The 25,855-nt window shown below is 35.4% G+C and overlaps 2 protein-coding genes across 2 annotated transcripts in view; both read right to left on the bottom strand.

The window, feature by feature from the left end:
- Nucleotides 1–10,780, bottom strand: part of LOC125660877 (receptor-type tyrosine-protein phosphatase mu-like) — a 12,887-nt gene extending 2,107 nt beyond the window's left edge. The window contains exons 1-13 of the mRNA XM_056147727.1: nt 10,775–10,780; nt 9,823–9,859; nt 6,188–6,285; nt 5,978–6,106; nt 5,558–5,700; nt 4,690–4,825; nt 4,360–4,509; nt 3,065–3,164; nt 2,861–2,934; nt 2,572–2,697; nt 1,996–2,118; nt 620–744; nt 1–85 (exon numbers count right to left, since the gene is read on the bottom strand). The exon at nt 1–85 is cut by the window's left edge and continues 51 nt beyond it. Of these exons, the coding sequence (XP_056003702.1) occupies nt 1–85; nt 620–744; nt 1,996–2,118; nt 2,572–2,697; nt 2,861–2,934; nt 3,065–3,164; nt 4,360–4,509; nt 4,690–4,825; nt 5,558–5,700; nt 5,978–6,106; nt 6,188–6,285; nt 9,823–9,859; nt 10,775–10,780 (1,332 nt within the window). The remainder of the gene's footprint in view (nt 86–619; nt 745–1,995; nt 2,119–2,571; nt 2,698–2,860; nt 2,935–3,064; nt 3,165–4,359; nt 4,510–4,689; nt 4,826–5,557; nt 5,701–5,977; nt 6,107–6,187; nt 6,286–9,822; nt 9,860–10,774) is intronic.
- Nucleotides 10,781–12,282: 1,502 nt separating this feature from the next.
- On the bottom strand, nt 12,283–23,863 carry LOC125663383 (multiple epidermal growth factor-like domains protein 10). Its single transcript, XM_056147726.1, has 9 exons — nt 23,573–23,863; nt 22,065–22,315; nt 20,403–20,583; nt 18,437–18,571; nt 16,756–16,887; nt 13,708–13,839; nt 12,992–13,094; nt 12,712–12,824; nt 12,283–12,479 (listed from the first exon to the last, which is right to left on the bottom strand). The coding sequence occupies exons 1-9, from the start codon at nt 23,784–23,786 to the stop codon at nt 12,283–12,285; spliced, it is 1,458 nt and encodes a 485-aa protein (XP_056003701.1). The 5' UTR covers nt 23,787–23,863.
- Nucleotides 23,864–25,855: the final 1,992 nt, after the last annotated feature.

Genomic DNA, 25,855 nt, shown 5'->3' with positions numbered 1-25,855 from the left:
AAATATGTCCACCTCTCCGTCCATACGAAGCTGTTGTAGAGCGTTATGTAAAACACAGAATAATCCTGCTGGTCCGGCACCATTCCTTGATTAAATGGAAAAAAGTTATTGATCAAGCGCTTATAATATATAAAACATGTGCCATTACATAAATGCTCGTTATAACGATCTAGTTTGCCAATAAAAACCTGTCATTGTGTCAAATGCTGTCTGATGTGTTTCATACCGATTGCTAGGTCGTTCTTGGCACACTGATTTTGACTACGGATAACTCCGTTTACCTGATCAAGATATAGGGATCAAAGCGGATGTGACCGATCGGCAGGAGATGCTTTTTCCTACTACAAATTTGATTCCACCTCTGGTATATCAAGGGGTTATTGTTTTGGGGGGTATATATGTTTGATTTTATGCGTGTTTGTGTGTGGATATTTATGAGTGAGTTTATCCGTGTTTACTCAATACAATATCAAAATGTTGACAAGAAATGAATGCAATGATAAAAGTTTACGAACGATCTGTGACTGAGATCACGAAGAGATCTGGGAGCCGTAGAGGAAGTTTGCAAGACCTGAACTCACATATTTTTGTTTTTTATTTTACTCATGAAATCACTTACTTGCTCATTACAATAGTCGTCAGTATGCTGGTTTTCTCTCTGTCTAACAATAGTTCCGTGGCTTTTAGCAAGGCGTCTTCATTTCTGGACGGTACTTGGAAGACTTTTAAGTTCTTCTTATCTCCCTAATAGTAAAAACAAATTCCAATATCCTTTATTTGTTACAGCTTGTGAATGGATCCAACTCACGAAATCTTTTTAGAACTTTTTAAAGATTATAAACTGGTTTGAGATCAATCTGTTGTTATTATATAATGAAGCTCAGTTTTAATTAACACTATTATAATGATTAACCGTTGATAACGAAGCAAATTCCATTCCTCACAAATGTAGTAACGAACACCTAATTAAATATGTAAGACTCTAAAGTGCGATGGTCGCTCCAAAGTGTGATGGTCTGCGCCAAAGTGCGATGGTTTGTTAACGTTACGGACGCCAAAGTGCGATGGCCACGCGAAAGTCCGATGGTGCGGAGTTAAGTAACGTTTGTGATGTCACGTCATTGTGACGTCATCCTCAACGTCTTTCAAAATAAAACTGACAAAATGCAACACGAACGACAGCAACTGCAAGGTATACAAAGTTGAGGATAGTGAGAACGGCAAAGTACATTTGTTGTTGAACTATCTACTTCGCGCAAATTCAATTCAGGATCATTTATTACGTGTGATGTACACGTACTAAAATCCTGGGGATATGCTCTAATGCAAAATATTCTATACGATTTCGCGTTGGAAAATTTTGTATTTAATAACACAACTAGATGGTAATGGAATAAGTTGAACTTGTTATTTTTTATGCATGGATTTTGCACTGGTATTTTAGTGAAACAACAAACGGTTGGTACCGTCTGTACCACACCACTGTGTCGTTTACAAACCAATGAGTTTCGGCGTATCGCACCATCGCACTTTGGCGTGTCAGACCATAGCACTTTGGCGCATGAGTGTGGACCATCGCACTTTGGCGTGTCACACCATCGGGGTTTGGCGCAGACCATCGGGGTTTGGTGTGACCATCGCACTTTGGAGTCCCATCGCACTTTAGAGTCTTACAAATATAACGAATTTCGCGTATTATGAAACGTTATATCCATGCTTTACTGTAGACTAATAATATTACGTCCTGTGTAACTTGTTATATCCGTGCTTTACAGGAGACAAATAATCTTACATCCTGTGTAATTTGTTATACCCGTGATTTACTGTAGACTAATGATCTTTCGTCCTATGAATTAGTTATATCCGTGATTTACTGTAGTCTGATAATCTTACATCCTGTGAAAGTTGTAATATCCACGTTTTACGGTAGACTAATAATATTACGTCCTGTGTAACTTGTTATATCCGTAATTTACGGTAGACTAATAATCTTACGTCCTGTGTAACTTGAAGACTATCCAATATAATACCACCAGTGTGAGTTTCTTTGTTTCCCGCAGTTATGATGAATGGTGGACATTTTCGTGACAGTCCTTTCGTTGGTAGCCATTTGTTTTCCTTAAATATTCGAGTAAAAAATTACCAAACGAACTAGTGATGAACAATCAGATGAGAATAGACTGAAGTTCAATGCAAGGTGAAGATAACGAACAGTGATCAATCTCATAACTCCTACAAGCAATACAAAATAGATAGTTGGGCAAACACGGACCCCTGGACACACCAGAGGTGGGATCAGGTCTAACTCATCACTTATTGACGTTTATATGTAAATCAAATTCAAGATAATAGTAGATTTTTGATACGATTTAAAAGATTGATAATGAATTTTAGTTATTGTAACAAATCTAGGATATATTGAATGTGTAAGTTTTGGCTTAGTCTATTCTCATTTTATGATCGTGAAGTTCACATTCGAAAGTGAATTGCAGAGAAATACATTCCAAGTACTTAAATGGAACTAAATCAGTGAAGATGAAGTCTAGAGGAACTGGAAAGTCCACAAAATACCTGGATCTTCCCCTCTAAAACAACCAGGACGTTCACTTCATGATCCACACACAATCTCCACAGATCCACCTCCGTGTCAGGAAGGGGCTTCTGGGTAATAATGAACGCAGTGGGATTTGTGAAAGACTGGAAAATAAAAACAAACGCACATTCAGACAAGAACAATACAAACTATCTATTACGTGTACATTGAAATGAAATCAGAATTAATATTTAACACCAGAGTCTTTTTTAACTTTAAAACTGTATGATATTTCTAGAAGTTAATGAATTTATTTTTATAACATACTGGAACAATAACTGCATTGATGTATTCGTTTCTTCCTTTGACGTAGGTGGTCAGATACGGTCGGAATTTAGACACTGAAAACAAACAAATCTGATTCTACAAATTTACGTGTTGAGTAACCTACACATAGGAGTATTGTTCTGCAACTAAGTACAGTTTATTCTAAGATTGGGTGTTGTCTTTCATTTCTCAGTAACAGTATACCTGGTAATATCTCCATGTCGACATTTTTGGCTCTATTTTCTAAGGTTCTGGCGAGATCTTTTTCTTCACTCTTGTAAACTGGTATCAATGTTTCTAGAAACTGAAGATCATTTAAAAATAAACTTTTCAGTATATGTTTATAATAATTTGCGTGTATACTAAAAAGCTATTATTTACAACGAGGGATTCCCAACAGATACACAATGTTAAACATGAATAAATTAAAATGACGAACAATGATCAAATTCATCAGAGGTGACGCCAAATGCCTAGGAGGAGGAGTAAGCATTCCCTGTTGACCGGTCCCGTAAGTCTCCTATCTTAATCAGGTAACGGAATAATCTCTAGTTAAAATCACTATGTAAAGAACAGCCTAATAATGAGAATGAAACACAACAGACAATATTGGACCTGATGGCAGGCTATATGTGTAAATTAGATCTTTATAAGGGCCATAACATTTGTGAAATGCTGAATTTAAACGAGACTGTTGAAGCCCATGTAACATCAACTTATTGATCAGTAACCCACATCGATTTCAAAACTGATCATACGCAAAGCATCCTCGAGCGTATCAAATCAGTTGAGAGACATAGACACCACATGTAGGTGGTAATGGAATATTCAATAACAGGTTTGAAGCAGATTTGGAAGACACTGTAGTGTTTTTATGTCGAGTTTGCTGGGATATTTTGATTGATTGATTAATTGATGTTTTCCGCCACACTCAACAATTTTTCAGTTATCTGGTGGCGCCCAGTTTTTATTGGTGGGAGAGAGAATCCAGATACAATGTACCAGGGAAGAGACCACCGACCTTCCGAAAGTAAACTGGGAAACTTTATCACTTTCCGGCACGAGCGGAATTCGAACCAACGCCAACAGAGGTGAGAAGCCGTGTGATATTGAGCCCGATGCTCTAACCACTCGGCCACGGAGGGATATTTTGAATCGAAATACGAGTGAAAATGAATATTATAGATAGATAAAACTGCTTCAGTATATCTATGTTCAATGAAATATCCAAATATAAAGCAGATATGAAAAAACTCTATGGTGTCGTTTATTTCGAGTTCATTGAATATACTTAACCAACATATGAATGAAAATGAGCATTGCTAATAGAAAGGTATACAAAGGTAGAACCCGTCGATATATTTAACTGCCGAGTTGAAAGCCACGGCAAGGACCTTTTTATTCCGATGCAGAAGTTTAAAAATAAATTCTTCCTCATAAGAATAAAACAGTCAGCTAGAACACATTACAATCCCGTGTCCCGATTATTGAAAATATACCTGATATTCGTTATACAACGATTGTAGATTCAAAGGTGATGACTCATCCAATAATGACTTCGCTTTTGCCGGAAGATCGTGTTCGGATATCACGGTGTTCTTTGCTTGAAATCCATAGTGAAGTGCTCTATGTAAGAACACGTATTGTTCCTAGGGTAAACAAAACGCGCCATGTAACACAATATACCTTATTTGTATATAGATCAAAATATATTTATACGATTGAAACCTTGAATATTACTTATTTACGATTTTAGCAATTAAGTGAAATGAATATCTGAAGTGCTTTCTACATTTGCATGTCGAACTCCTCAGATATTGCGGTCTTACCGGTGTCTGGACCATGATCATTCGGTCCTGTCTCATTTGTTTTACGAACTCAAAAACATTGATCCTCCCCTTTTCTTTTCCTTGAATTAAGAGAGAATCAAGACCGATGTACGTCCCAGATCTCCCAACACCGGCACTGAAAATAAGGATACTAATATTAATAATGATAATTCTACAAGCTAAGATCTCATATCTGTACAACAGAGTCTGAACTGCAGAGCTTCACGTCGGTATTGTTCATGAAACGCGTCAGAGGACCAGGTTATCTGTAATGTATCAACAGTGGAAGAACACATTACAACATCTAAACTAATAGTGTATCTACAACGCTGTAGTGTATCTACTAGCCTAAAAAGTATTTACAAACCTACAGTGTATCTACAAACTTACAGCGTATCTAGAAACCTACAAAGTATTTACAAACCTACAAAGTATCTATAAACCTACAGTGTATCTACAAACCTTCAGTATATCTACAAATTTGTAGTGTATTTACAAACCTACAAAGTATTTACAAACCTAGAGTGTAACTACAACCCTATAATGTATCTACAAACTTACAGCGTATCCCCAAACCTGTATTGTATCTACAAACCTGTATTGTATCTACAAACCTACAGTGTATCTACAAACCTACAGTGTATCTACAAACATATAGTGTATGTACAAACCTACAGTGTAACTACAAACCTGTAGTGTATCTACAAATCTGTATTGTATCTACAAACCTGTGGTGTATCTACAAACCTGCAGTGTACAGTGTATCTACAAAACTGTGGTGTATCTACAAACCTGTAGTACATCTTCAAACCGACAATATATCGATAAATATATAGTTTATTTACAAACATATATTGTATCTACAAACCTGCAATGTACCAGTAGAGGGGGACCCGGTCGGTATCGAGTGCTAACATATCTGTGGAACTGAATCAATCCCAGCTCTTCAGGAATATCGTGGTCTGGCCAGGCCGTATAGTGGAACTGTGTGATTGTTCTCCTCTGTGTTAACTACAGTAGTAGAAAAAAATCAAGACGGACAAGTGGTTCTCAGGGAATTAGCCACGAATATTGGATAACCTGCAAACTTGTTCACTTCTCTGAAGATTTTACTCTTTCTCAATTCCAAATAATGAATGACTATTTGTGTTAGGTACGTAACTGTGAACGAAAATAGTTATATATAATTTTATCATAGACTTCTTGTTTCCTTCCATTGCATTCAATGACTGATGAAAACTTGAGAGTTGTGACGCCATTCTGGTAAATTATTCTAAACGATACTTACATCTACTCTTTCGACAGTTAATTTTCGAACCACATGGAATGCATAGATCGTTTCATCAGACAGGTATACTCTACAGCGACCCATACTCAGGTGTTTGTCTTTATCCGGCCAATACTTCGCACACTTTTTCTAAAGCAGTGACAGATCAACTATGAACTTTGAATATGTAGAACATAAAATGAATTGAAAATAAAGAATAGTCTGACAAACCTTTCCAGTTTCCATCAGATTAGTTAACATAACAATGTCCTTTACACGTTCTTGCCATATCAGTCGCCAGAAATCTTCAACTGTATTTTCTCTTGGACCTGCGGGAGAAATGTTGTGTGGTAGAAAACTTAAGGATGTACGCTGGTCAGGATTTAGACAAATCAAAGTCAGTTTGAGTCATCTATCACATGCGATAATTTATTGAATGACGAATTAAAATCTTTTTGGATTTCCCGACAAATGTTATCATTCACAAGGTTTTACCGTGGTGTTTGTGGTCCATCTGTTATTTAATGTGTTTCGAAAGACAGCTTTATTTTAAATGAATTGAAATTGAGTGACGAATTCGAAGAATTGTCGAAACATATTTTTTTGGATTCATTTAAAACTGCTGTAGTTGATGATATGATTGGATATTTATGCAACTAGTTATCTGTAAGATTTGGTTGATAGAAATATTGGTTTTATTTGATTTTATGTTTGTAAGCATTGTGATTTGTGTTAAATAATATTTTGTCTCCATGCACAGGCACCCTGAGTTAATTTTAACAATAGTATTGTTAGGAATTTCGCTCTCTGACATGTTTATGATAAATATTGTCATTAGTATTGCCGATGTTAAATAGGTTTAAGGTTAAAGATAGATCTCTCACTAGCATCATGATGATAATGAATTTGAGCATTATATATACTACAGTTATAAGGATCGGGATGCGACTGAACATTATAAGACTTCTTCCTCACGTTTGAATGATTGATTTTATATTGATTTACGTCCAACTCCAGCATGTTTCATTTGCATGGATACGTCATCATTGCCAGTGGAGGGCTGCAACATGTATAAGCCGATGTTCAGCGCACACATACTTTTAACAGGAAGGGGTCTTTATCGTGGTAATCGACTATTCTTCTTTGATATTGACACACCGTGTTGATATGCATGCTCTTTTATTGTTATAGATATCTTTGTTATAACTAGTATTTATCTCCTCACGAAAAAAGTTTGGGGAAAAAACGAATTCACTTGGAACTTAGAATTCAGTTGTTGAAGAACTAGTAAGAGGACAGTCAGGCAAATAGCCTATACATTCTTGTCAAGTAGTCTATACATCCATGTCAAGTAGTCTATACATTCATGTCAAGTAGCCTATACATCCATGTCAAGTAGTCTATACATTCATGTCAAGTACTCTATACATTCATGTCAAGTAGTTTATACATTCATATCAAGTAGTCTACACATCCATGTCAAGTAGTCTATACATTCATATCAAGTAGTCTATACATTCATGTCAAGTAGTCTATACATTCATGTCAAGTAATCTATACATTCATGTCAAGTAGTCTATACATTCATGTCAAGTAGTTTATACATTCTTGTCAAGTAATCTATACATTGATATCAAGTAGTCTATACATTCATGTCTAGTAGTCTATACATTCATGTCAAGTATTATATACATTCATGTCAAGTATTATATACATTCATGTCAAGTAGTCTATACATTCATGTCATGTAGTCTATACATTCATGTCAAGTAATCTATACATTCATATCAAGCAGTCTATACATCCATGTCACGTAATCTATACACCCATGTCACGTAGCCTATACATTCATGTAGTCTATACATTCATGTCATGTCAAGTAGTCTATACATCCATGTCAAGTAATCTATACATTCATATCAAGTAGTCTATACATCCATGTCACGTAATCTAAACATCCATGTCACGTAGCCTATACATTCATGTAGTCTATACATTCATGTCATGTCAAGTAGTCTATACATCCATGTCAAGTAGTCTATACATCCATGTCAAGTAGTCAATACATCGATGTCAAGTAGTCTATACATTCATGTCAAGTAGTCTATATATTCATGTCTAGTAGTCTATACATTCTTGTCAAGTAGTCTATACATTCATGTCATGTAGTCTATACATCCATATCAAGTAGTCTATATATTAATGTCAAGTAGTCTATACATCCATATCAAGTAGTCTATATATTAATGTCAGGTAGTCTATACATCCATGTCAAGTAGTCTATACATTCATGTCAAGTAGTCTATATATTAATGTCAAGTAGTCTATACATTCATGTCAAGTAGTCTATATATTAATGTCAAGTAGTCTATACATTCATGTCAAGTAGTCTATACATTCATGTCAAGTAGTCTATACATTCATGTCAAGTAGTCTATACATTCATGTCAAGTAGTCTATACATTCATGTCAAGTAGTCTATACATGCATGTCAAGTAGTCTATACATTCATGTCAAGTAGTCTATATATTAATGTCAAGTAGTCTATACATTCATGTCATGTCAAGTAGTCTATACATTCATGTCACGTAGCCTACACATTCATGTCATGTCAAGTAGTCTATACATTCATGTCACGTAGCCTATACATTCATGTCATGTCAAGTAGTCTATACATCCATATCAAGTAGCCTATACATTCATGTCAAGTAGTCTATACATTCATGTCACGTAGCCTATACATTCATGTCATGTCAAGTAGTCTATACATTCATGTCACGTAGCCTATACATTCATGTCATGTCAAGTAGTCTATACATTCATGTCAAGTAGTCTATATATTCATGTCATGTCAAGTAACCTATACATTCATGTCAAGTAGTCTATACATTCATGTCATGTCAAGTAGTCTATACATCCATATCAAGTAGTCTATACATTCATGTCAAGTAGCCTATACATTCATGTCACGTAGCCTCTACATTCATGTCATGTCAAGTAACCTATACATTCATGTCATGTCAAGTAGTCTATACATTCATGTCAAGTAGTCTATATATTCATGTCATGTCAAGTAACCTATACATTCATGTCAAGTAGTCTATACATTCATGTCATGTCAAGTAGTCTATACATCCATATCAAGTAGTCTATACATTCATGTCAAGTAGCCTATATATTCATGTCACGTAGCCTCTACATTCATGTCATATCAAGTAGCCTATACATTCATGTCATGTCAAGTAGTCTATACATTCATGTCATGTCAAGTAGTCTATACATTCATGTCATGTCAAGTAGTCTATACATTCATGTCAAGTAATCTATACATCCATATCAAGTAGTCTATACATCCATGTCAAGTAGTCTATACATTCTTGTCAAGTAGTCTATACATTCATGTCAAGTAGTCTATACATTCATGTCAAGAAGTCTATACATTTATGTCAAGAAGTCTATACATTTATGTCAAGTAGTCTATACATCCATGTCAAGTAGTCTATACATCCATGTCATGTAGTCTATACATTCATGTCAAGTAGTCTATACATCCATGTCAAGTAGTCTATACATCCATGTCACGTAGTCTACACATTCATGTCAAGAAGTCTATACATTTATGTCAAGTACTCGATGTTCAAGCGTAGGCTGATTTTCTCTTTCTCACATCTAAAGAGAAACAATAGGTATTTACAAAGCAGCAGTGTAATGGTGTATTCTATAATAACAGTACAATGGCGTATTCTAGTGTAACATTTCTTTGTGCCATTGTTTATTCTAAGACCCACGGGCCCACATCAAATTCACGTAAAAACAATTAATATGGTCCATAATAAAAGATTGTAGAACTGAACTCAATTTCGTACCTTGTGTTGCAATATGACGTTTCTCTCCATTTGCGTCCTGTAAAGAAAGATAATTTTAATAATCCTTAAAAATATCCGTGTTGTCATCATTTCACTTTAGTGTTCGTATATTGAAACGTATTGTTATTAGATTGAGTGGCAGTGTTAATATATTGAACATTATTGTTATTAGATTCAATGGCAGTGTTAATATATTGAACAGTATTGTTATTAGATTGAGTGGCAGTGTTAATATATTGACCATTATTGTTATTAGATTGAGTGGCAGTGTTAATATATTGACCATTATTGTTATTATATTGAGTGGCAGTGTTAATATATTGAACATTATTGTTATTAGATTGAGTGACAGTGCTAATATATTGACCATTATTGTTATTATATTGAGTGGCAGTGTTAATATATTGACCATTATTGTTATTATATTGAGTGGCAGTGTTAATATATTGACCATTATTGTTATTATATTGAGTGGTAGTGTTGATATATTGAACATTATTGTTATTAGATTGCGTGGCAGTGTTAATATATTGAACATTATTGTTATTAGATTGAGTGGCAGCGCTAATATATTGAACATTATTGTTATTAGATTGAGTGACAGTGTTAATATATTGAACATTATAGGTATTAGATTAAGTGACAGTGTTAATATATTGAACATTATTGTTATTAGATTGAGTGGCAGTGTTAATATATTGAACTTTCTTGTTATTAGATTGAGTGGCAGTGTTAATATATTGAACATTATTGTTATTAGATTGAGTGGCAGTGTTAATATATTGAACAGTATTGTTATTAAATTGAGTGGCAGTGTTAATATATTGAATCTCAGTGGTATTAAACTGAATATCAGTGTATTTGCAACACCCTACTTTTAAACATTGAATGTCCGTGCTATTATATTCAACCTTACTGACTCTATGTTAAAACTCAATGTCATTATCCTGACCTTCATTGCTATTCTACTGTAATGTGTCACCTTTATGTAATTTGCGTTGATATAATCGTTGTCGGAATCGCTCCACTTTTCTTTTAGGACAACCCTCGAATGATCATCTAAACAGAGAGAAAATGTTCAAACAACTTCTCATAAAACAATCAGATATGATAAGTGCTTCAAGTATCAGCGCTCAAAATATTTTAATAGTATATAGAGCGATATATCTTTCTCTCAAGAACGTATTTATCTTACAAGGAAGTGTGGATTTGAAACGGTTCTTGACAAGGTTTTCCGTCTTCTGTGCTTCACAACAAGCTCTGACGTCCTTCGGCGGTAATTTCTGGTAAACAAGATATAACAATATCTTGATTACTGTTCGTTATATTTGCCTTTCATCTAACGATGTCATTAATGAGGAGAACATTCAACTGATTCGAACAAGAGGAACTTGCGGCTTTTTGTTTTAATTGATTTACGCAACTTTGAGAGTAAGGTAGCAAAATAAACATAACTGTAAAGAATACAGAATTATGAATCAGGCAATATGAACCCCTGGACATATCAGAGGTAAGATCAGGTACCGTAATAAATAAAGGTATAAATTATACATGAAAAAGTAGAAATAGCGAACTGTGGTCAATCTCAAAATGCCTATAAACAATACAAGACTAAGAGTAGGATAAACACGGACCCCTGGGTATACCAGAGGTGGTATCCGGTACCGCTATGAATAACGCTATTAATTATGTATGAAAAAGTTAAAATAGCTAACTGCGATTAATATTATAAATCCCATAAAGAATACAATATTATGAGAACGAAAAACTTAGACCCCTGAACATATTAGAAGTGGGTTAAAGTGTCTAGGACGAGAAAACGTCTCCTGTTCACCGGTCACATACGCCGTGGGTCCATTATCTTGATACGGTAAATAGAACAATCCGTAGTCAAAACAGAATGCGAAGAACGGTCTAATATTTGATATGAAACACATCGTATAAGTTTTACACATCAGACAACAATAAACCTAATGACAGGTTGAATTTATAAATTAGGTCGTTATAACGACCATAGAATTTGTGAAATGCTGACTTTAGAGGAGACTTCTGACACCCCTGTATCATCAACTTATATGTCAGTAACCTTTCTGTATTTTAAAAAATGATCATATGCAGAACATGTTCTCTCGTATCAAATCAGTTGAAAGACATGGTAGTCCTAATCACCTGTTTAGAAATGACAAGAACTCCATTTGCCTTGTGAATTTTAGAGACTTTTGTCGTGTGAAACTTGATTATATTTGTCATGTGATTTATAAATATGAGTAGGATTCTATTGATGTCTTCACGAATTTATACCTTGTGATTTATGTAGTACATAAGTTCCTATAACATTGAAATTGTTTTTTCCCTAAAACAGTTACATCACTGAAAGATAATATCTATTTGGTAGTGAATTTTTCAAACATGCTCATGCATTGAAATTTCAAAGTTGATGTTCATCCACTTAGTCGACATTCATATACTTTCGGTATCTATCACCTTGTACTCCGCAAGGAAGTTGTTGTTTTGCCCCGTGGTTTTTGTAGCTATACAACGCTGGAGTTCATCGATGACAATGTCCGTCCCTCTGTAAGCTAAGTTGTAATAGCCACACTCCAACGAGCCATCCACATTGGGTATCTGCACGTTGGATGGGGCGCCAGGCGAGTTTCCTTTATAAAAAGCGATAATGCGTGAATTATCGTAAACTATTCCGGGGGTAAAGTCCTATTTGCGTTAATGATACAACGCATAGAGTAGGGTCACTTCTTGATCTTTTTTTCTTCTTTTTTACAATTTCATTCAATTCAATATGCTTTGGAATTGATAGACAATACACACGAGTTTGTAATGTTTACGTTTGTGGTTGTTTATCATTCAATAACGTGGAGTAAATACACCTACCACTGGTATCTCTGCGTCTGCCCTCTTGAATATGGTTAGAGTTCAGCTCAGAAGTGACACCAGTGTTGAGTTCACTTCTTGTACTTCTTTGTCTCTTTCTTACGTTCCGGTACCTAAGAAAATATAGAATCCATTGAAAGTCAAGAATTACTTAATTAAGTCCATTTAATGATACTATTAAAGTACCAGCAGTTGTCAAAAATATTAGATATTTAAATGTCAGGAGAGGCTATGTAATTAAAGATTAATTCTAGAATGGAATCAATGGGAATTTAATTACCTCAAGAGCACAATTAACATGATTATTCCAACGAGGGCGAACAATGTAGCAAAAAGGTCCCCACCAATGGTACCTGTGTTTGGTTCTGACGTCATCAAGCGAGCTGAAACGTGAGCATTGTCAATGAAGGTGTATATGCATGTAGCTTGTAAAATGTAATAAGTCATGTAGCTTTTATGATGTAATAAGTCATGTAGGTTGTATAATGTAATAAGTCATGTAGCTTGTATGATGTCATAAGTCATGTAGCTTGTATGATGTTATAAGTCATGTAACTTGTATAATGTAATAAGTCATGTAGCTTGTATGATGTAATAAGTCATGTAGCTTGTATGATGTAATAAGTCATGTAGCTTGTATGATGTAATACGCCATGTAGCTTGTATGATGTAATAAGTCACGTAGCTTGTATGATGCAATGAGCCATGTAACTTGTATAATGTAATAAGTCATGCAATAAATCAGGATATCTAGAAGTTCATAAACCACTTTGAATACCGAAACTGTTTTAAAATTCATTTCAATCTGTTATATAAATTATACCACTGCAAATAACCTATACATTGACTAAAACATTTTTGCCCATCGTTCTATACTCCAACAAATGTAAGGCATCATAAATAAAGCCTTAACGTACTCCAGCAAATGTAAGTCATCATGTGCAAAAACTTAACATACTTAAAAACGATTTACTTATTAAATCTTTGGATACACACCATCACATCTGGCACCCTCCCAATTCTCTTGACATCCTCGTAAACAGTGTCCACTCTCCTGTGTACACGTGGTTTGTACACAATGTCCACATGGGTTCTCGCAACTGAATCCGAAAAAGCCCGTCACACATTCTACAATGAAAGGTGAAGATAACGAACAGTGATCAAACTCATAACATTAGAGGTGGCATCAGGTGATACATGTCACTCAATATCTACAATGTGATACTTGTAACTGAACATATGTGTTTGTGGCCAGAATTTTTTTTATCACAGAAATATGAAATTCGTTCATCAGAATACTGAAAAGAATCAACAGTGTAAAGGTACTGTTTCCTTCTATACGTCATAAAACACCAATCGGAATTCCTCGAATGTCTCGCGCACTCGACATAGATTTCGGATGAAATACGGTGGCATCCATCAGTGAATTTGATTCATTGCTAGCTACGACCGTCATTGAATGACGTACGTAACGTAGTGCAGTAGGCTGTGACGTCATAGTTGACAATGCATCAAATTCACTCATGGTTGCCATCGTATTACATTCGAGATCAATGTCGACTGCACGAGACATTCGATGAGTTCCGATTGTATCAAACACCTCATTAAAAACCGCCATTAAACACCGTCATCAAACAACGTCATCAAACAACGCCAACAAACACCGTCAAAATTAGACCAAAACATGCTTATGACGATAATGAACTTGACTGGTTTTTTAAACGTGTAAATATATGTTTGGTATCCCAATTGGAGATCAAAGACAGACGAAGATGGAATGTTTGGAAATAGAGGTTTAGTGTATAGCATATTTGTATACAGAAAGTTAGGTGATAAATGAAATGTGCCAATGATAAACTAGACACACATTTCTTAAGTCTTAGTGACACAAATTTCTTAAGTTTTACTGAGATCTGTAAAGTGAATTCAACGTCTATTTTTTGTTACCCTGATCAAATAAGTACGTGTTAGTATTTCATCTTTTAAGTGATTAACAACACGGATTCAGTACGTGTTAGTACTTAATCATTTAAATGCTCAACGACACGCATTCAGTACGTGTTAGTATTTCATCTTATAAGTGTGAGATTTTTTATGTATTTCAAGAATACTCAGACTAAATGTGTAAATATAACGAAACAGTGATGACCATTTGATTTTCAATTTGTATTGCTGTCTGACGTGTTTCATACCGATTGTTAAGCCGTTCTTGGCACACTGATTTTGACTGCGGATAACTCGGTTTACCTGATCAGGATATAGGGCTCACGGCGGGTGTAACCGGTCAACAGGGGATGCTTACTCCTCCTAAGCACCTGATCCTACCTCTTGTGTGTCCAGGGGTCCGTGTTTCCCAAACTATCTATTTTGTATTGCTTATAGGAGTTATGAGATTTATCACTGTTCGTTATCTTCACCTTGCATTGATTTAACAGAGCACAGAATCGAACCATCAACATCCTGTGATGATGCAAGTTTAACATATCTGTTTGTTATCTGCCGTATGAAGTCATTGAATCAATAAGGAAAAATAATAGATTTGATTTTCTTAATGAGTTGTTTCTGTGTTTTAATAACAATAATTGAATTGTGACAGTTTTACCCCATCAGATATGAATAATAATCTGGAAATAGAGGAATGTCATTTATTTCACAAGTTTTTAAAATAAAATATTGGAAAGATTATCACGAATTTGTTTTCGTGTTTAACCGACTCCAACCTCAGAAAGAACCGAATACTGCTGGATAAATGAAAGCTCACAGGCAGATACTAATGTTTCATGCGATTCGCTCACACAGCGTGTAAGCCACGCCTACTAGTTCTTGCAAACTATGCAAAATGCTTCCAAAGCGGAAAGCATTCCAAGTGAAACGTCTCGTGCAAACAATTCATCGCTCCATACAAATCATTCACCGCTCCATATAAACCATTCACCGCTCCATACAAACCACTCATCACTCCATATAAATCATTCACCGCTCCATACAAATCATTAACTCCTTCATACAAACCATTCACCACTCCATATAAACCATTCAACAATCCATACAAACCATTCACCACTCTATACACACCATTCACCACTCCATACAAACCACTCACTGTTCCTACAAACCGGTCACCGCTACATATAAACCATTCAACGCTAAAAATTCCATTCACCGCTCCATGCAAAGCATTCGCCGCTCCATGCAAAGAAATCACCGCTCCATACAAACTATTCACCGCTCCATACAAACCGTGCACCGCTACATGCAAGGTGAAGATAACGAACAGTGATCAATCTCATAACTCCTACAAGCAATACAAAATAGATAGTTGGGCAAACACGGACCCCTGGACACACCAGAGGTGGGATCAGGTGCCTAGGAGGAATAAGCACCCCCTGTTGACCGGTCACACCCGCCGTGAGCCCCATATCCTGATCAGGTAAACGGAGTTATCCGCAGTCAAATCAGCGTGCCAAGAACGGCTTAACAATCGGTATGAAACACGTCAGACAGCATTTGACCCAATGCGAGGTTGTATTGACGAACTAGATCGTTATAACGACCATATAATTTGCGAAATGCTGACTTCAATCGAGACTGTTGAAATCCTGTACCATCAACTTGTTTGTCAGTAGCTTACCTCGATTTAAAAACTGACTATACCCAGAACAAGCTCTTGCATATACCATTCATCGGTCCATGCAAACCGTTCATCAGTCCGTTTAAACTGTTTACCGTTCCGTGCTACAATCGTTTTGTACACATCGTGTAGTAGCACGCTTCAAGGTCAATACTATGACATTACAACAATGTTCTAAATAAAACCAAAAAGATCTATGACTTTCATTTCTAACTGCAGAGCGCTTAGTGAAGAGAAAAATAGCGTTCTATGTTAAACGTCTTATGTTTGATTTGACGTCGGGATTGAGAATCAGTTTTCCCCCGACATTCCCCCCTCCCCCGCGCGGTTTTCGAATATATTGTTCTAACCACAACACCTGCTTCATCATAAAATTGTGTGCTATGATAATATTTTACACTATCAATACGCACCATTACAACGGGAGCCGTCCCATCGTCTCTGACATCCGTTTGGACAAACACCAGTGTCCTTATCACAGTAGTCTTGTTTACACTTCCCACACGCTCTGTTGCAGTCTTTCCCATAAAAACCTTTTCCACATACTGTAAAAATAAGTAATTTTCCCACATGATAGCAAAGATAATAGAATAGAAACTTAATATAAGGTTGAAAAAATTGCACATGAATAATATTTGCTTATCAATGTGAAATTTGTGAATGACGTCATCAGTGCGCGTCCTCTTATTTTAGTCGTAATAGCGGGATATCTATTAGCGCTTTTGGAAGTAATACAAAAGCGCAAATTCATGGGTTAGCCAAGAAATAATAAATCTATCTATCAAGGATTAACACAACACAAGCGATAATGTAATACGTATACGGTACCAATTTTGATGCACCAGGTGTGCATTTCGCCAAATAATGTCTCTTCAGTGATGCTCAAGTCCAAATTTCGGAAATGCGAAATGACAAAAAACTTGTAAGAGCTAAAAGGAAAACTAAAGTGTCAAAAACTGGAGCCAAATGAGAGATATCATCCTTAATTTTGAAATGAATTTCTAAATTTTATCCCAGCAATTAAATATACATCCGTATTTTCAAGCCAGTAACGAAGTACTTAGCGACTGGGCTGTAGATACCCTCGGGAACTAAAGTCCACCAGCAGAGGCCTCGACCCAGGGGTCATAATGTAAAACTTATACGGTATCAATGTTGATGCACAACTGTATTTTAAACGAATTAAATCATGTTTACACCATATAGCAAATAAGTTTTTTTTACTTGATTTCTAAGGAAATCCATTGCAAACTTAAAATAAAGTTCATAAAATTGCACGTGATTACGTGCAAAAATATTGGTATATAAATGTGAAAGTGATGAATTCATTATCGTTGCACGCAATTTTTATTTTAGCTTTATACATTTATGTTTTAGGTACATGTAAGATAAGACAATATCTATTAATGGAGGTTTAACACAAAACAAGCGATAAATCATGTTTACACCACATATCGAATCAGCTTCCCTTGCTAGAACAGTAATGATATGCTGGGACCATACATTATTGGCCTAATGTAATCATCATCCTTGTTAGTTGTCTAGTTCATCTCCGAAACTTCATTACACATTAGCTTGTTTCCAGAACTTCAGTACACATGTCTGGTTTTCACAGTTCCACCATTGTGTAAGCATATGTTGCTGTTTGATAGACCAGACACGCGCCGTGACACCCCTCCTGGTTTCGACCAAAGTCAGTTCAATCGTTCTTTTGTTCAACTTTAATCACTGTTGTTGATGATCGAACTAGGTCATTGTTTTAATACGTTCGTCAGATCATTAATAATCATATACATGTCATTGAAATATACTGGCATGATATCAAATACTTAAATCTGTACACGTCTGAATTCATTTTACTTAAATCTGTACACGTCTGAACTCATCTTACTTAAATCTGTACACGTCTGAACTAATCTTGAAAACAGTTTCCGTTCAACTGGAGCGTCGTTTAATTTTGTTTTCTACAATTTTCGATTCTTGCTAAAAAAATGTTATAAAGGTTTTCAAAACATGTAATTTTATTGAGAATTCTGCGTTACAATGAAAAAAGTAAAAGAAAAGTAACTGACATATAACTTTATCGATACCCACCGTCACATTTGGTTCCACTCCACTTTCCCTGACACCCCTCTGTACAAATACCGGTTGTCTTGTTACAGTGTGATCCGTGTCTACATTGTCCACACGGTAATGTGCAGTCAGACCCGTAAAAACCGTCCTGGCACACTGTGAATAAAAAGGTGTAGAATTATCTGAGGTTTTCTTTGACCATTTATGTACCCTAGTACCTATTAGATTTTTTAAATCATAGGTTTGGAAGGATTAATGCATTATTCATGTTTCAGCGTCTGATTTAAAATCCGTAAATATTTCCTCTGCCAATAACAAATGATCCATAGGATGCCAATTACGTTTTATGACCCTCTCAGAAAGAAACCCAGGACAGCCATTGATGAGAAATTCATATCACATTTACTGCTCTTTTGGTTGTAATTTAGGTCCAATCTGATTAAAATACATTATATAAATAGAATTCATGTTAAGGAGTACCCCTACCTGTACATTATGTATAATCTGTATAAAACCACTAATTTGGAATAATCAAAGTACTGAAAGATCTCAGAACTGAAATTATTTTATAAAATACTCTATTCCTATACTAATACATTAAAACTAGCCTTGATTTCGAAACATTATTTCAAATTAGCATGTGACCATTATCTAAATATATAGATTGTATTTTACTGACGAACTTTGATAAAATTGCATTTTAAAAACCCAGATTAAATACTGTACGGTTTCTTCACGGATCACTGGATGTGAGCGGAGCTCATCCATGGTCATTGTTATTTACCTGGCCAAGAGATCAGGGTGCTGTGTATAGTTTTGAGAGTCTCAGGGCCCTCTGTAGTGTTTCTGTGGTCATAATGTTTGTATAATGGTTGTATACCTATGGCTGAATGACACACAGTCTACACCACCCCCTCTTTCTCTCTTTTACTCTCAGTCATTGGCTCAATGAATAATTTCTTTTATAAATATAGAACTATCATAAATTGATCATATAAATTATAAGTTACAAGTTTTGGAAATTAATGGGCAACTTATTGTTTTATTTCTGATTGTGTAATTTATAATACATGTAAATAGAGGGGGAAAATTACAATTATATTAAAATTGTGTTGTTCAGGAGTCTTTTTAAAACAATTGAATTATGAGAAAATAGCTGTTGTGGACGGGTCAATGCTATTAAAACTCTAGAATACGGGGCTTCCTCCGAGATCCAACGAATGCCTGTAGATACTGGCTGTTATTGTTATCAAAACACCTATCTGGGGTCTAGACCACAATTTCTGCAGATGTCACTCCACCTGAGATCTATTGTTAAATGTTTGATTGACAGACACCTAGCAATTTGGGGGTGTTAATCTTTAATAGCATTCATTGCTTATACATTATTTATACTTTTCTTTCTGACCATGATTACCGATTGAAATTTCAAGAATGTTTCTAAGATGTACAAAATGTACGTCACCAAAAATGCAAGCAATGCAGCGTGTCGGATATGAACATACCACTACAGGGAATTATTTTGACATGTTTCTAAATATATGGGTGTTATGTTTTCCGTTTGATATATATTTATAACGTGTTTTTTACCAGTTTATATTGTTTATAGATACACAATATGTTGAACAAATCATCTCTGTTTTTCAATCCATGCATTATAATTGTGTTTTGAATATAGGAGATATGTTTTAGCATTATGTCAGGTATCAAAGAAAGTTAAAGGCGAGATGTAATGTGTACAAGATTTCCTGGCAATATATACATGCACGATGTAACCGATGACTTAGGAAGTTCAACTTCCCCAGCCCCAAAATTCTGTCTTTAAAAGTAATAGTTTTAAGATTAAATTGTAATAGAGTTCCTGAATAAGATAATGTTTCAATATGCGATCAATATTTCCTTTTCATAGCATCAAAGAAAAACACAAAAGATCGAGAAAACAAATAAATATGAGAATATAAAAAAAAATAGTGAAAGCCAAGCGTACGAATACAGAACGGAGGTTTCATCCCGTGGGTACTGCATCCCTGAATACAGGATCCGTTAAATACGTCACACAATCCGTCCTGACACAGTCCACATGGTGAGCAGTTTTCTCCGAAATGTGCATACGGACAACCTGTTAACCAATAGCAGATGTTAAAGCATTGTTTGATTACGTAAGTATACTAGCGATAGAAAGCACAATAGTGTGTTTTGTATACATCATACAAAGCACGACCTGTGTACAAAGATACTTCTTTTAGATGAAACAATGATGCAAGCGAAATAAGTGACACTCATTCTTTAATGTGTATTTTGATATTTTGCTTTGTATTTACCGCCCCCCGTGAAAGACGGTATGTGAAGGTGAAATTTATATTTGTTTCCGGACTATGTATGGCCTTTGATAGCGATTAGCGAAAAGTACGTGCTGTGAACATTACATTATGTTTTCATTTGTTTAAATGCTCTTTGCAAACTTATCAAGCCGACGCCGGAAATAACAACTGCTCTCAGGACATTGTGTAAATTCAGAATAAAACGGGGTTCCGACTGTAACTAGATTGATTGATTGTTTGCTGTTTTCCGCCACACTCATAATTTTTTTTCAGTTATCTGGTGCCGCCCAGTTCTTTTTAGTGGTGGAAGAGAGAACCCAGATACAATGTACCTGGGAAGAGACCACCGACCTTCCGAAAGTAAACTCTGAAACTTTCTCACTCACCGGCGCGAGTAGGATTCGAACCCGCGTTGACCAGAGGTGAGAGGCCGTGTAATTTTAATCGCGATGCTCTAACCACTCGGCCACGGAGGCCCCCTGGTAGTAACTAGAAACTTGCCTATGTATTAATATTATGTTTTACATCTCATTTTATTATTTCAATGATATGTTTTGTTGCATTCATTTTTCGTCAGTTTTCTTCATATATTCATCTGTCGCAATGTATAACATCCCTCTTTATTATTTCATTAAATGATTGTTCATATAGACAAAAAGGTTTTTTTTTTTTAAAAGCTTTACTTGCTTTCGTTTTTCTTTGCAAATTAGCTACATATCGACAGGGGATGCTTACTTCTCCTAGGCATTTGATCCCACCTCTGGTGTGTCCATGGGTTCGTGTTTGTCCAGCTATTTAGTTTGTATTGCTTGTAGGAGTTATGAGATTGATCACTGTTCGTTATCTTCACCTTTCATCTTGATTTTCAAAATCTCGATTATTCAAATTACTGACAAAAACTTATAATCTAACTCTAATATATGAATTTAAACATGTATTTCTATATAGGTTTTCATATCCAGACAATGGTAGTTTGGATATTTTATGATTAATGTATTTTTGCAGACATTTAATACATCTCTGTCTCTAACATTGAGAATAATTTTTTTTCTACTGATGGTTTATTCTCGAAAGCCTTTATGAAAAATTGAAGATAACAGTGATCGTTTTTATAACTCCTATAAAGAATCCACAAGTAAGAGTTGGACAAACACCGACCCCATGAACACACCAGATGTGTGATCAAGTGCCTAGGAGGAGTAACCATCTCCTGGTAACCGGTCACACCCGCCATCAAACCCCTATCTTGATCAGGTAAACGGAGTAATTCGTAATCAAAATTAATATGTAAAAGTGTGTAAGTGTTCAATGTTAAGCTCACCCATTACATTGACTTCACATGTTTCAATGGTAGAAAATCGCTTATCTTGTTCATAACCTTCACAGTTTGTTTCTACAGGAGGGTTCTTCGTGTTGAACAGCGCTATCCCCCTGGCTGCTTTATTAACTGTGACATTCAGAACGGGGGTAGGACAAGGTGATGATCCCTGAGTAAATACTTTATTGGGAGAAGATGACGTAGGCATAAAACCAAGGTCATCGAAGACGAAAACAGAAAACCCGACATGTCTATCGGCAGCTGCAATAAAAGCAGATTATCAGACACGATACATAGATAAAAACCAGGCAATAATTAAAGAAAGATGTACCTTTTGATATATGTACATAAAACAGTTTCACTCTGAAGGTATACATTTTGCACATCAACAGTAAAAATCTATACTTGTTAACGTGTAAACTAAATGTAACATTGTATACATGCATTATATCTTTATGGAAAACGCTGTGTATGAATTATCATGTAACATCTTCAAATAATTTCTTGTGTAATGTAATAGATGCTACGCTGTATAAATGCACAATAATGACTTAAGGATTATATATGCGCATCTGGTGCATCAAAATTGGTACCGTATAAGTTTTATGTATGACCCCTGGGTCGAGGCCTCTCCTGGTGGACTGTTAGTCCCCGAGGGTCTTTACAACCTAGTAGCTAAGTACATCAGTACTAGCTTGAAAATACGGATGTATATTTAATTGCTGTTATAAAATTTAGAAATTCATTTCAAAGTTAAGGATTATCTCCCTCACGCATAGCTCTTATCCTTAGACGAATTTGACTCCACTTTTTTGGCACACTGTTTTCCCCTATAATAGCTCTAAAACTTTTTTGTTATTTCGGATTTAAACATTTCGGTTGAGCATCACTGAAGAGACATTATTTGTCGAAATTCGTATCTGGTGCATCAAAATTGGTACCGTATAAGTTTTACATATATGTCTGAAAAATACAATGTATATAAAGCGTATGTAATCTTGAGATTTCTACATGGGAACTGTTGTTTACTTGGAAGTATTTAAGCGAAAGAGAAACACTGGGAAATTGTTTGTATAAAATCAAAATCATGTGTTGTGCAGTATTAAACAGGAGCCTATTCATAGTACGCTTTTATTTCCGACTCCAGTATCGAGACAGGATGCATGGTAGATTCCTCAATTGTACTACACATTTAGATGAAAACCTATAGATAATATATCGAAACAAAACACGAATGAATGATCGAACAAACTATCGTTTTTTGCCAAAAGGTATTTCCGTCGTAATTTCTGTTGACTTCTTATTAGAAATTCACTGCGTTACCGCTTACTTGTCACATTTCAGCTTTCATTCAACAATCATATTAATTTGTTCAAAATTGTTCTTGTAATTGCTTATTCATAATTCATATTTGATAATAAACCAATACCGGAAATAAAATGGTTTCATGAATGGCGAAGAAATAGAAATAAGAAGAAGACACGATGTTTTGTTCTTGTTTTCCTCTACAAATCTTACATCTATTCCTAAAATAAATCTCCAAGTATGCAACGTTTGCTGTTTTCCTCAAAGAAAATTTCCACCATGCTGTTGGTGATGTAAAGTCCTTAGTAAAACTACAGGTAGATTCATTGTTATCATGCTGAAGGTATCCGTCCACTGCTTTGTCTGCAGTCCAGGGGTGATCGGGATATGTTGAACTTTGGGAGGCCTGACCTCCATATTCCGTCATTTGTGCAAGGTTAACTGAAATTTAATTTGAAGTGATGTTGAATAAATATTGACGAGTACAGAAAATGGTGAAATGAAATAATTTCTGCTAAATTCGCCGAGAAATTAGATAATCAATGTATAGTTCGCTGATCAAGTGAAATTTCTTTATCTTTCCATTACTCTTGCATCCCAAAAATAAATCAAAAACATCTAGATATTTATTCCGTGCAACTATGTTTTACTACTAATTTTGATATACAAATATTTAAGACACGTCATTGCTGTTATCTAAATCAGAAAAAAACTAACATTTACACAGCAGTCATTATTAGCCGCGGTAGCTCCGTGGTAGAGCGTCAGCTTCGTAACCGGGAGATCGTGAGTTCGAGCCCCGGACGTACCATAGCCATATAGAGAAATAAATAGAAATAGATAGATAAATAGATAGGTATGGATTACCGAAACAGGACACAGGAATGACAGCAATTCCGACACAAAGTATCTTCAGTAAAATCTCCATTTTCTCGATCCCACTAAAACACAAACCACGCACAACAAACATTTACAGTAGTGAAAAACATCTCAGAGGCAGGGATACGGAAGTAAAAAAAAACAAAAAAAAAAAAACTTGCGAATTTCGGTGACAAGAACCACGCGGTTCCACAGAGCCCGTTTGTATAAGAAAATCAAAGTACTGAAAGTAAAAATAGTACCTGGTTCAACATTTATTTAACAACAACACACACTATTGGTTGTTTGTTAGTTTTACGTCTCGTCAATAACTGTTCACTCATATTGAGACAACACTGGTTGTGGATGAAGTAACACAATTCTAGACCTATGCTTAGCGTTTAAGGATGTGGCAGTGTTTGTTCTTTAGTTACCGACAAAGGACTTCCGTTTCCCAGGTCATATCCGAGCGACCCGTGATTCTCCGCCAGATTTTGACTGGTTCTTTGCTGACGAGAATTGTTTATACCTCTGTTTTTTACTTTTGATTTTTAATTGCAATTTCGGAATATTTGTTTATCGTGGAAGATAAAGATAACGAACAATGATCAATCTTGACTATCCTAAACGCAATTCAAGACAGAGAGTTGGGCAAACATGGATCCCAGGTCACTCCAGAGGTGGGATCAGGTGCCTGGGAGGAGAATGCATCTCCTGTTAACCGGTCATACCCACCGTGAGCCCCATATCTTGATCCGATAATTGAATGACAGCTTGTTATGGCAAACTAGGTTGTTATAAAAACCATATAATATGCGACATTAACTTTAATTGAGACTGTTGAAACCCCTGCACATACAACTTGTTTGTCAGTAAATAAACCATTCACTGCTCCAAACCAACCATTCACCGTTCCATACAAATCATTCACTGCTCCATGCAAACCATGTTTGTTAATAGCCTGCCCCGATTTAAAAAGTTATCATACACAGAACAAGCTCGTGCATATCGAAGCAGTTGAGAGATATAAACACCATATACAAGCGAGAAGGGAATATCCCCAAATGAATTTGGAAAGTTGACGATGGAGGATCTGAAATCATCCCGTTTATCATAAATTTGAGTTGAGCTTTTAGTTTGCCGTCAACATCTATTTTTCAAGAAAATCTCTAAGTATGAAGCAGAAATGTGAAATATGATATTTGACTTACATTATGTCATTTGGCACTATGGTGCTATATCACAATTTGTGTACACAATATTTTCTAGTACTTTTATCAATAGCGTTTCAGATTCCTATAGAGTTGATTCCGAGGTTTTGTTTTAGAAACCAATTAACAAATTAATCCGTACATATTGTTTATATTTGAAATTTGATAAATGTTGTTGAAAAGATTAAAACGTCACCTTAATATTTAATTTGTTCATATATCTTATTGATAAACTGGAAATCAATCTAGGGAATGTTGAAGCGGGGATGATCTCAAAAGTTGTTAGAAACGGAAGTTTTATATACAACGATCTGTATATAGACATATAAGATAAATCCCCCGCATTGTGACGCTGCTTCTATAAACTACTTAACTTATTTCCTTTTTTCCAAGGAAGGTTTCATTCATTCAACCTCTTATGATATCA

Source organism: Ostrea edulis, chromosome 8 (assembly GCF_947568905.1).
Source record: "Ostrea edulis chromosome 8, xbOstEdul1.1, whole genome shotgun sequence".
NCBI lineage: Eukaryota > Metazoa > Mollusca > Bivalvia > Ostreida > Ostreidae > Ostrea > Ostrea edulis.
Note: the sequence above shows the minus strand (reverse complement) of the source record. Positions and strands in the feature narration are given on the sequence as shown.

What these genes read in the sequence shown, in the direction of transcription:
- LOC125663383 (XM_056147726.1), bottom strand. Translation starts at nt 23,786, where the DNA reads ATGACGGAATATGGAGGTCAGGCCTCCCAAAGTTCAACATATCCCGAT. An exon ending in TTGAAACATGTGAAGTCAAT is followed by an intron (nt 20,584 to 22,064) that starts GTAATGGGTGAG and finishes TTCTATCGCTAG; the next exon opens with TATACTTACGTAATCAAACA. An exon ending in ATGTTAATTGTGCTCTTGAG is followed by an intron (nt 12,825 to 12,991) that starts GTAATTAAATTC and finishes ATATTTTCTTAG; the next exon opens with GTACCGGAACGTAAGAAAGA.